Source organism: Harpia harpyja, chromosome 4, assembly GCF_026419915.1.
Source record: "Harpia harpyja isolate bHarHar1 chromosome 4, bHarHar1 primary haplotype, whole genome shotgun sequence".
NCBI lineage: Eukaryota > Metazoa > Chordata > Aves > Accipitriformes > Accipitridae > Harpia > Harpia harpyja.
In genome coordinates, this window is record NC_068943.1 from 72,398,259 (window position 1) to 72,410,828 (window position 12,570).

Sequence of the window (12,570 nt, forward strand, 5' to 3'; positions counted from 1 at the left end):
TTCTACCACATCCTCACAGTCGCATTGCCAACTGCTTTTATGGCTTGTCATGCAAACTGCAGGACCTAGGGAGTTTTATACAGTGTTTATATTGCAGCAGAAGTCAGGTATTCTGTATGAAAATCATTGCTATTTGAGGTCTGTCAGATCTGTTTCCTGTCCTAAACACCGACATATGTCCATCCACACATCTGGGAATATGCTCAGTCCACCTTTTTTTACTACCAGCATGCTTTAGACAGATAAGCAGAGAATATTGATTGCTCTGATAGCATATACCTGTGCATATTGCTCATCTGTGTATTAGAAGAGATTATTATGATTTGTTTTGTCAGTGTATTTTAATGTTGATCAAGATATGTATTTTAGTTAGAATGCTTCTTATATTTTCAACTGTTTTGTCCTTCAGACCAACTTATGTACACTTAAGGGTACAAATTATTTCAGAGTAACAGACAATACTTACCTGAGTTTTATCTATAATTAGAAGTCAGTTTTTTTCCGTAACATGGGTTGCTCGCTGCACACTTTTGCAGGGGATCCTAGACTAAACATCCCCGCTGTAGTCTTTCCATAGCACTGCAGGATTATAGCAGGGGCAGTTCCAAAAGCACATTTGCAAAACAAAAAGGCTGAAATAGGTCAGTGTGATGCTCCATTTGCTTTTTAAATCCTAGATAAAGCGTAAGAGTTTCAATCCCAAACTCCACAGAGCGAGTCAGAGGCACGAACCAATAGCAACACAAACACGCCACCCCAAAACAAAGAGAGCGCCTTTCTAGTAAGCCCCAGCAGAATTCAGAGTCATGCATCACTGAGGTCTACGCTTGCTGCTTTCACGAGCATCAGGAATTGGGATTTTTCGGTTTCTAATAGCAAAAGCTAGAAGGGTAAAAGCAAAGGGAAAAGCTAGAAAAGATCCAGAGAGACCTGATGGATGTAAAGACCAGACAGAGGCAATAAAGACGTAGTAATTCTTTCTGGCAGGAATGCCTCTGGGCATTTTAGTTTACCTCTTTGTGCTGATAGTTAATTCCACAGTCCCTCCACACTGGAAAACCCTGGAGCTTGTCACCTTGTCACAAAAACACTGCACACGCAGAGAGAACTGCTGCCAGCTGGATGCTCCAGAGCCTACCACGTAGAGCCTCCCTGCTCCAGGCATTATTGCCCATTTCAAACTCGCTGACTACAAAACATTGCAGGAATCATCCAGGTGGCCTCAATCAGCAGTGCTGGTGTACACCCTGTGTGCTAGTTTCTCTCTAAAAACAACAATAAAATATTCCTGCTACATGAACAGGAAGCATCCATACAGCACACCAAACTGCTCTTCTCTACAGAGCACTCACAATTGTCTGTGGGTTTTCAAGATACAGGTATGGGCTCTTGGTTCCTCTGCTCAAACGCTGGAGGTCTTCTACTGCCTGATCCCTGGAAACAACCGGACAAGTGACTATCTCTGGTTCAGCCAATCTGTTCTCCCAAGTTGTTCTGGCTTAAAGGTGATCGTAACAGTCCAGGGAAACATCACTGCACCTCTTAGGAAAAAGATAAGCTTTAATCCTTGCAAGTGGCAGATCATACACTCCTAGCTAGCTGGATTCAACCACAGATGGCAGACAGAATTCGTACACTGTTCCCCAAAACACATAGATGTGAGCTAAAAGAAATTCCGAACAGCCAAGTAAAACTCCACTTACACTCCATATGGTACTACCAGGCTTGGTAACTGCTGCAATATGCTGCAATACATTAACCGAAAACAGACACACAGTTCTGGTCATTTAGTAAACTAGTATTTTTATACATGCTTGCTTTCTTTTTGGACATGTGAAATCCTGTGAAGGTTAAAAAAAACCAACCCGAAATCAAGAAACACCCACAAAAACAGACAGACACCTAGATACAGCTTCCTCTCAATTTGTTTTATTTGGCAAAGTAGCAATTCAGACAGTTCACACAGCATTTATTGAAGCTCTTCAAATCTTCTGCATTTCAACTTGTCCTCATCTCCAAGAAGTTTTTACTTCAGAACCATTGCTCCATCATGGAGGGGTTTTCATCTTCCAATTCCTAAATGCTACTCCGGGATACTCCTTTCTGAGTACCTTGACTATCACCAACCCCTTCAGTGGAATGGGTGCACTAATCCCAACAGCCTTGGTCCCTGAAGTCTTACACCTCCTGAAGTGGTTCTCCCAAAAAAGTTGTCACTGAGTCTCAGCTTTATCACCTCTTCTAAGTTAGGCTAGCTTACTACACTGTGTCCAGAGACAAGAATTTGGATACAGTTGAGCTCCTATCTTTCATTTAGCTAATTAAATTAGTGAGAAGATGTAAATAAAGCTGAACTCAAATTGAACGATACAGTGACCAAAAGGTTGAACATTAGCATGCATCATTTAAGATATTTCACTTCAACACCAAGAACTAGATTCACAGTTGATTGTGGGTTAGTACAAATTTGTCAGGCGCAAGTGGGTTTTTCTGAATTGTATTTTCTAGAATACACGCTATATTAATTCCTTTATAAGATTAATCTTGTGTATGTGCTCCCAGGCTGCAGTCAGATCAGGAGGTGGTACATTAACATCTAAATAAATCAAGTGATACATATCTTTTACACAGGAATAGGATGGGGCTGACCTTCAAAAGGCAGGTTATTTAAAATGTTCTCCTTCCATATTCAGAAGCCTTTGAATTTTAATGTTTTTGCTTTCAGGGATTAATCCTATCACAAAATTATTGCTGTTCTACCATAAAAGTCAAATATATTTTTGCAGTGATCACTATGGGTTGTTTTTATGCAAGCTATTTTATTCTATAATCTTTTTTACCATAAAAAAAAAAGAAAATAATGATAACATGCTGTTTACTTTAATACCTGGTTGCTCCAATCTGAGCAAGATGACTCAAGACACACTTCCCCCCTTTCCCAAAGCAGCCCACCTTACTGTACTGCTTCGCAATTTGCTGTTGACATTTTACAGTACCAAACCAGAAAACTTGGGACAGGAAAAAAAAAAAAATGTTTACAGCCTCCCAACTGCTCTTCTATATGAAAACTGAACAATTGCATCTCTCTCTGTACTTAGGAGTCCAGGATTCATTACTCTTTCTGCATGTATCATTTTTACCTTGTAGAGCAATTAAGAATTCACTTTCTAAAAAGCCAGAATTTTTCCTGGGTGCCCACAGTTAGAAAAATGAGAATGTTAATACAGCACATGGCTTTGCCAAAAGCAACTTTCTTTTAGAATCAAACTGGATTTTTTTTTTTTTAATAAAGAATCTAGCAATCCATGTCTCAGTAGTCTACTACATACTGATCCTAACCTTCCACACAAGCACACAAGCCCCCTTTTGCTTTTAACTTTATTTGGCAAAGCAGCATTGCATCAACTGTTCAGTGATTGGGACAGCTTACATCATATTTACGGAGTTAAATCCATGTGTATCACATCAGCAGTGAGCTATAAACCAAAAGAGAATTTCAAGGCTCCATTAATTAATTTTACAAGGAAAGGGAAAACCATGTCTGTTATGTCCAACTTGAACAGCCATGATTGATAAGAGCGACCACCCACCTCTGATGTCTTGAAGTTTAATATATACAAATGCCTGGTTTTAAGGTAATAAAGCAGCTGATTGTATCTACTACATGCTAGTCTATGACACCATGTCAAAAGCTTAAAAGGAAGTTCATCTCCTTTTAGTAGCATCTAGCAGACATCGGAACACAGAAAACCTGGTATTACCTATGTAGTGTCATAAGGTGCACAGAAGCAGTTTTACCAAGGGACACAGGAGCCGAGAGAAGTGAGTGTTCAAGTACCCCCATCAAAATTAGAGTTCACAAGCTATAGGTCTTTATCTGCAGTCTTGCAGAAATTCACTTTGAACAGATGAAAGTAAAATAAAGGCATGTTAAATAAAACAGTGCCCACATAAAACTTTCCACCATTTCTTTATCAGATTTGCCTTGAGCATCTAAAAAAATAAAACAAACACCACGCTTTTCCATGCTGATAACAACAGTATAACGAAGTCCAAAACAAGCTGCAATGCTGTTGGTTTTCAAAAAGCTTTTAGAACTGGAGATGAGCAGTCCACTGTAACACTATGTTTGGGTCAAGATGATGTAGCTTTTACAATTCATCCCTGTAGAAAGAAAACACATGCAGTTATGTTTCTCCTCCCCTTGGAAATCATATTTGAAAAGTTTTGATATAGAATCAGATTACATTTAAGTGCTCATGCACATCAGCAAAACTTCAGGAATCTCTTCAAGCATTTAAGGTTAAAATAAAAGCAAAGGAAAGGCAACAGCAATCCCATTCATCTCATACTGTTATGTGATGTATCGTGAAATATGGGTCCCTCCATTTTACATTTAATGGATCATTTGCTTTAATGAACATTGCCTGCACCACACAGCTAGTTACACAGCTACCTGTCATCCAAACTCTGTTGGCTACATGCTGGCAAGAAACTAAGCCAACTTACTGGACAGAGTATTGGCAAAAAACATTCTCTGTAGCTGCCAAAAAGGCAAGTTTAGCTTCAGCTGCAGTCACTCAAGAAAGCTAGGAACACAATCTCACATCAACGTCATGCAGTTTGTACCACCTATTGTATTTATTTTGCAGAGGAGCTCAATTAGGTCCTGAAGGAACTGTGCTAAATCAGGACTAGGTTATGGAAAGGGTGGGGGCAGGGTGGGTGTGCATGTTAAAAGGACATTCAGGTAGGAAAAAGGATGCATCAACAAGTCTCTAAATCACTACGAGGAATCTAGAAAATGCAGGCTTTTGTTCCTGCAGAACACTTAAAACACATTGAAACAGGAAACCCATAGAACCCATATTCCAACAGTGAAATTATCATATATTGGTGATTTGTTTAAATATTTCTAAAGCATTAACTTTAATGCAAAATGTCCATCAAATCTGAAAGCTGTGCACTGTGCTGTTATGAATGTTGGTAAATTCAAACAGAAGTGTTTGCTTTTTTTTTTTTTCCCCTCAAGGCACAAGCAATCTATAAACTCACAATGAATTTGCTGCAATTTTTCTTTTAGTAGGTGCATCACCCTCATTAGCCAAAGCAAACACTGTCTGAATTAAGAAAAACTTCACTAATGTGATTGCTGGCTCAATACACAATAGTATTTCCAGCTATCATGCAAACTAACCCACAAAAATACAGTGCTACATGCGCACAAGCAAAAGCTTTAAAGTTACAAAGGCATTATCCTTCAGGAATCACATAGCGTGGAATGACAGCAAGCAAAACATTTTAAAAGCAACTGAAAAGGCTGTTGCAACTAGTGGTTAAATGACTAGTTTTCTATCTAATGCAGCTGGGATGCAAACCTTGTGCTTTGTTAGTGATAAATATTTGCATTCTTTGCACTTTGTGCTGCCTTCTAACAGTGAGGTACTAATCATACAGCTTCAGAGTGTTGCAGTAATTACAAAAAGCAGAAAAAGGCAAAAAGGGAAAGAACACATCTTGGCAGGGATAAAGAAAAATCTATTTATAGCCAAAGGTTTGGAAGTTCTCCATATTTGCCTATTTCACAGAATGGGCATTTGCTTACTTAAACAGATTAAAAGAATGAACATCTGATACTCAGTTTAAAATGCAGTGCTGGTGAATTTAGGACAAGTACTTCATTCATCCTTAATGCTTCCAGGAGCTGCATCATCAGTTATTATTTACAACTTCAAAAAGCGTGTGTAAGTATTGACTACTGCTGTTGCTGGTTTAGTCTCATATGCCTAATTGCCAATGTGATTTTCATCCTGATTCCTGCCATATACTCTCATAGCTTTGTAAAAGCCTGGCCTTTTACTGTGAAAAATAATTCTTAATCCTCTAAACCCAAGCTAGATCCTCAAGAAATTGTAAGCCTAAGAAAAATTCCGTATTTACTCTGAAACTATTAAACATGATAATTTTACCCAGCCACAGATGTTGGCAAGGTCTTTGCATAATGTTGCTAACGCGTTTTACAAAATGGCATTTGTACTTAGAATTCAAGTAAGTGATACTAACATGCCAATGTTTTAATTGTTGGTATTTTGCATTGCTTTAAGCTATTCATGACCACATAATAATGTTCCTGTAAGTTAAGTATATCCTAGATGTCACTTTGAAAATAAAGATTTTCATATTCTGTTTATTAGAACATTTACTCTATTAAGGGGATCAGCTTCCCTTGAGATTTTTCACTTGCTCTTCACTAGTCGTTAATCTAACAGCAGCATGCCAGCCCAAAACAATCCATGATGTATGTGTTAAAATTATGCAGCATTTATTTTCTACTGTTATAAGAAGCTGAGCTTATATGTGTACTATTGGATTATATATATTAGAAAGTTACAGAAAAGTCTCAGATCATTAGGTAGGTAACACTTCTCAGCTTTCCACCTAATGTGAATAGCTTGCAGACTTAAATACCCACTGCAAAACAGCATCAGTTGATCTGAACTTCAGTTGTATGGATCAGAAGCTGCCAAGCTATGAAACGTACCAGGTTTCAACTACTGGTAAAAACCAGGATACTTGCCTATCCTCCCAGCAGTAAAAGATTTATCCTCCTACAAAGCTTAAAAGCAAACTCAGAAGACGACTGCTATTTCCTTGTTAAAAATATCCTGTTGTCCTCTAAGCCATTAGAAAGATCTACTAACTAATTTCTATTTTTCTCCCTTTTTCTGGCCACGACTATTCACTGTGATTCTTACACAACCCACCTAATTTCCCTCCACCTTCATATATGCGCTCCTTCCAATCTGCTTACTAGCTCCTGCTTAGTAAGCAATACATATATTTAGGTTTTAAGTCATCGCAATAGTCCTTCTCAGGCCCTTGGAATTCTAGCAAGAGAATCACTCATCTAATATTGTCAGTTGAGGCATCAAAGCAACTTTATAAGCTCAAGTTAAAGCAAATTTCAGAAGTCATTAGCTCAAAATTACTATTCTAAAAATAAATTTAAGAAAGTTTGAAAAAAATTTGGCTTACTAGTAGGGAAAACATATAGAGGAATATTCCACACTTCCCATTGGGAGTATCCAACAACAAACTAAGAAACAATCTTAGAAAAAACTAACAGGTTGCATTTCAGGTAAATGTCAGTTCATTATGAAAAGAAAAAAAAAATCACAAATCTTATCAACAAGTTTGGGATACAGGTTAAGTCAGGAAGTTTTGTGATCTGTCTCTACCTCTTTGGTGGAAGGCATTCTAATTAAATATTTGGTTGAGCATTTATAAATTTATCTGAAATCTGTAACTCACTTTTTGATCCACTTCAATTTTCTTGTCATTAGGCAGCATTTGACTTTTCCTTTTTGATACATCATTCATCTACAAAAAATATGCTGTCATTACTGATATTGTATTTCTAATTCATATTAGGCTACACTCTGAATTTCAGTATCTACTCAGTGTTTCAGCAGCCATTTATTTCTCCCTTGGTAATTTTAAAGGTTTAGACACAATATTTGGACTTGTAGCATTTTAATCTGGAAAGGTGCTGTCATAAAGTATTTATTATTTGCTATGATGAATCATCAAATTGACAGTATGTTGAAATAACAAAGAAAAGGAATTTTCTCTGCAACCTATCAGTTACATAACATGCATTTTTGCATAATACATAAATTTTAAATTTAATCTAAAATATTTTGTGCAGAGATTCTTTTTGCCAAAGTAAAATAAAAACTTTATCATTACTCTGCATAGCCTAAGGAATTCTGGGCAAAAAATTCCTGCTAATTTCAGTTGAAATTAGACAACTAGCTCATCAGGGGCATTTGAAACCCTGAATAAGAGTTTCTAAGCAGAAACATATTTTCATATTTTCTAATAAACACGTTTTCCAAAAGGCTGCTTAATCATGTTGTATGTACAGATAAGTGGGATACAGTAACAGCCCCAGTCTAGTCACTGCAGTTTTTGCTCAGAAAGGTTACACTGTCATTATAATTTTGTATTTTATCAGCAAATGTGAATTTAGCATGACATTTATAAATAATTTCTACTAATGCAATATTTTAAGTTAAAAAGTTGTTAACTTTTTAAAACAGCTGCCTGTTTGGAAATAAAATCCAATATTGCAACAGACTCATTGCTAAGCATTCCTTACATTGTTATTCTCTTATTTCTCTTTGTATCAGAAATAGTGTGGCCAGCAGGAGCAGGGAAGTGATCATCCCCCTGTACTCAACACTGGTGAGGCCGCACCTCGAGTACTGTGTTCAGTTTTGGGCCCCTCACCACAAGAAAGACATTGAGGTGCTGGAGCGTGTCCAGAGAAGGGCAACCAAGTTGGTGAGGGGCCTGGAGCACAAGTCTTGTGAGGAGCAGCTGAGGGAACTGGGGTTGTTTAGCCTGGAGAAGAGGAGGCTGAGGGGAGACCTTATCGCTCTCTACAACCACCTGAAAAGAGGTTATAGTGAGGTGGGTGCTGGTCTCTTCTGTCAGGTGGCTGGAGATAGGACGAGAGGAAATGGCCTCCAGTTGCAGCAGGGGAGGTTTAGATTGGATATTAGGAAAAATTTCTTCATGGAAAGGGTTCTCAAGCACTGGAACAGGCTGCCCATGGAAGTGGTTGAGTCACCATCCCTGGAGGTATTTAAAAGATGTGTTGATGTGATGCTTAGGGACATGGTTTAGTGGTGGACTTGGCAGCGTGAGGTTAACGGTTGGACTCAATGATCTTAAAGGTCTTTTCCAACCTAAATGATTCTATGATTCTTTAGATTGTCTCTCCATATCAGTAGTAAGTGCACTCTCACAGAGCAGTAAAACCAGAGAGATCCTAACTTACACAAGAACTGCCAACAAGGTAGCCAATAAGCTGTGTTCTCAACTGTGCAGCACAAGAGGTCTTCTCTCCTCCCTACTTATCAGTAAGGAAAAAAAAAATCAGTTAATAATTGGGAAGTTTTATGTGAAAGGATAAACATCCTTACCAGCATAATCACATAAGTGGGCACCTACTGTTGCATCTCTGGTACACTAATGCATTTCATTCTGTACCAGAGAGAGGGTTCCTGTGTATATTCTGCTTCCAAATGTCCCATGGAGTCACATTTGGGAAGATTCCCACTAATATTTGGATCTCAAAAATACTACTGCAGCTGAACCCAAACTAGAAAATTACAGACTAAATTTAAAGAAATCCAATAATATTCATAAAATAAGAATCTTGATTTAGCACTACATCATCAGTTTATCAAAATCCAAGGAGTCTTTTCCTTCCAGCTAGTCCAGATTTTCTTTTGCTAGAAGTTCCAGTTTTACATAGTGAAAAACAATGCAAAACACCTGAAGGTAGGTTTGACCTCAAACACCACTTAAAGATCAAGTCACTGTTGTGCTGCTTTGTAAAGAGCACCTCGCAGCCCTAGTAAGGAACTGTAGTAACTTCTCCAGCATGTGAATGGCTAAGCAAAAATTCAAGTGGATACTTTCTTGCCAACTGGAAGGTCTGCTAGCCTATGAAAATACTGCTGGCGTATCAATTGTATTTTGTGAAGGGACACCAATTCTTAATTTGATGTAACAGTTACCTGCAATTAGGAATGAAATTGCATAACAATGTAAACTAAGAGAATGACAAGCTAAACACACAGGATTCTTGAGCTACTCTAAAAAAAGACAATTGTTCAATGAATTTTAGATTGACAACAACTAAAGTCTCTCATACACTACAGCTCTTTATTACAGAAAGACTGAAAGACGCTCTTTCAGAGGAGTCTCTAATTCATCTCTGCTCACAGGTCTTCAACAATTTAGGAAAGTTAAACTGAAATCTAGGACGTGCAGAAAAAAATACCTCTTTCATCTTTGCTGCTAGCATAGATAACAAATGCCTATTTATAATTAGGAGTTTCCTTAGCAGCAGCTGGCTGACCATACACTTCAAACTCATCAATAAGGAAAAAACAACAAAAAAAAAAGACGGATGTGACCTCCTGTAAGGTCAGCAGTGCACTGGCAGTTATCCTTGAGAAGGTAATGGGAATTTTCTTCAGATCACAAAATGGGCAATTAAATTAAAAACAAACATTACAAGAAGTGGACTTCTGAGATTTCCTTTAACAGAGATTTCCAAGTCTGAACCAAATTTAAATGAGTGTAGCAAGAAACAGCCTCTATGCCACTGTAGTGATCAAGGTAACCCTTCAGGCTAAGCACTTACCTTTTCTGATAACACCAATGTATATTCTTAACACTCAAATTAAAAATAAATAAAATAAAGAAATATTTCAGAAAAGAACAGAAACTGCTAAGAAAATCTGGGGAAAAGAACTCCACAAGACTCATGACCAAGAAGTCCCAAAGACAATCTATTACTTCTTCCTGAGACAGCAGAGAAAATGGACTACAGAACTGCACAGAAGAGATGCAAAGACCTTAGAATTCTAGTCCTTTAATACACTACACCACCTTCACTGGCAGCAAAGGATAACCACTGTCATTCCAGAACCCCTCCCTATAAATAGCGTTTATTGAACGCACATTGCTGCTATGAAAAAAAACAATTGCTACTATAATCAGATCAGGTGGAAATGCAGAGAAATCTATAAAACCTCTCTGGAAAAAGGAAGGCTTAAGAAGAATACTTTTCTTTCTAGAGTAGGCAGAGCATGGATTCCAAACTTGAATGAAGTCCACCACATTTGCCAGAGGAAGAAACCGACCACAAAGCAAGACTTCCAAAGCCTTACAAGACGCAGGAACCCCCCTGCCCCGAGTACCACACTGAGGGAGTATTGGCAATATTTGACGACAAAGTATTAATTTGCATAACAAATACAAAACATCTGAATAGCGAGCATACTTCACAAGCTTTGAACTAAGCAGTAACTCATCAAAGTTGTTCTAGGAGTAATTTGTACATGGTGGCTATACAGTAAACCATGAAACACTGGAATGAGGTTTCGGTAAGCAGCAGTAATGTAAACTGCTTTATTTGTGCTTTTTATGGACATTTTAATAGCTTAAACTCGAAGTATTCATGTATCCAAATGACAAGCTATACTCCAGAATATCAAGGGAAAACACCCAAAAATCTACACTTAGGAGTTATGAAGCTCAAAAGTTGTTTTCAGAACCCAATGCAGATCTATGCACTTCATTAACGCAGATACACAGATAATACATTCACAAGCGTTTTCTGCCAGGAAGCAAAACAGGACTGCTGCTTTGTTCAGTCACATACTAATGCCTAGCACCATTTAAGCTGACAGCTGTGTTATGTCTATGTTACTGCCCATTCGATTCAGCAAATTGGAAGGTTTACTACCTCTAGAAAGGCCTTTAGAGTTTGCTGTGTTGGCAAACACAAATATATCCCCAACAGAGACAGATGACAGACTTTTAATAACATGTCTGAGAAAATTTTCTGAACACTACTCAACTACATTTATACTTCAGGGAAGAAGGGATTACCTTCTCCACTTTCTGCTACTTGGGGGCTGAGGAAGAAGTGCTCACAAGATTATCTATATTTCCCACAAAGGATTTTACAAAGATTTTTCTTCATTTGTGACATTTCAGAAAAATAAAAAATGAACACCCAATTACCACTAACTCACAGGACAAAACAACATTTATTCTTAAGTAGTATTTTACACTTTACCCTAATTACTGGGCAAGTTACTTATAAAAAGTTCATTAGAAGGGAAGTTTAAATTTAGAAAATAATGTGTTCAAAACAACAAACAAGAAACTTCAACACACCAAAGACTAAAGAAAACATGTCCAAAAGAGACAAAGTGCAACCCATGCAATATATTTCTTCTGCTTTTAAATTAACTCAAACTTAGCATAACCTCCTTTTGGTGATGTAGTAATGCAGACTGAGTCACTTTTCATGGTATGGAGGAGCAGAAAGCAATGACAGCAGCAAAGGCAGGCCTTGCAGTCTATCTGCTTAAAATTCACACCCTTTCACCTTGCATGTGAGTGGAAGAAGTAAGTGGAACAGAAAATCACTTCCACCTGGACCACTGCTTCTCTTTATCTGTTAAAGGCACATATATCACTCCCATCAGAGGCTTCATTTTGACACTGCCATCTTCTAGTTTGTCATACTGTTCGAGCATCTGGTTTCCCCCTGCAGGACCAACTGGTAATATCAATCTTCCGCCAGGTTTTAACTGATCTATAAGCTAGAACACAACATAGAAATTAGAATGTAACCAGCCACTTCAGAGAAGCTGGATCCAAAGTTTGTTACATTAGATTAATAGCTTTGCCACAATTTATCTATCTACTGTTATGCAGTAGATAACTACTTCAATTAGGAAAAATAAAAAATGCACTGAAAATGAGAGTATCATAACAACATGGTACAACAACTGGTATTACAAAAACATTTCACAGTAACTTCATGTAATTCCAAAAGAAGGTAAAATAGTAATTGGATTAACTGGGTTGGTTGCAGTTTTATTTTCTACATAAGAGGGGAAAAAAAAATATGTGAATCATGAATTATTTTTACAGTAGATTCAATCTTTTTAAACTGCCAGTTTTAACTGTTTG

At 37.6% G+C, this 12,570-nt stretch overlaps 1 protein-coding gene across 1 annotated transcript in view; it reads right to left on the reverse strand.

Moving 5' to 3' along the window:
• Nucleotides 1-1,907: 1,907 nt before the first annotated feature.
• The window catches only part of PCMT1 (protein-L-isoaspartate (D-aspartate) O-methyltransferase), a 36,010-nt gene continuing 25,347 nt past the window's right edge, over nt 1,908-12,570 (reverse strand). The window contains 2 exon segments of the mRNA XM_052784746.1: nt 1,908-4,164; nt 12,028-12,197. Of these exon segments, the coding sequence (XP_052640706.1) occupies nt 4,152-4,164; nt 12,028-12,197 (183 nt within the window). The 3' untranslated portion in view covers nt 1,908-4,151.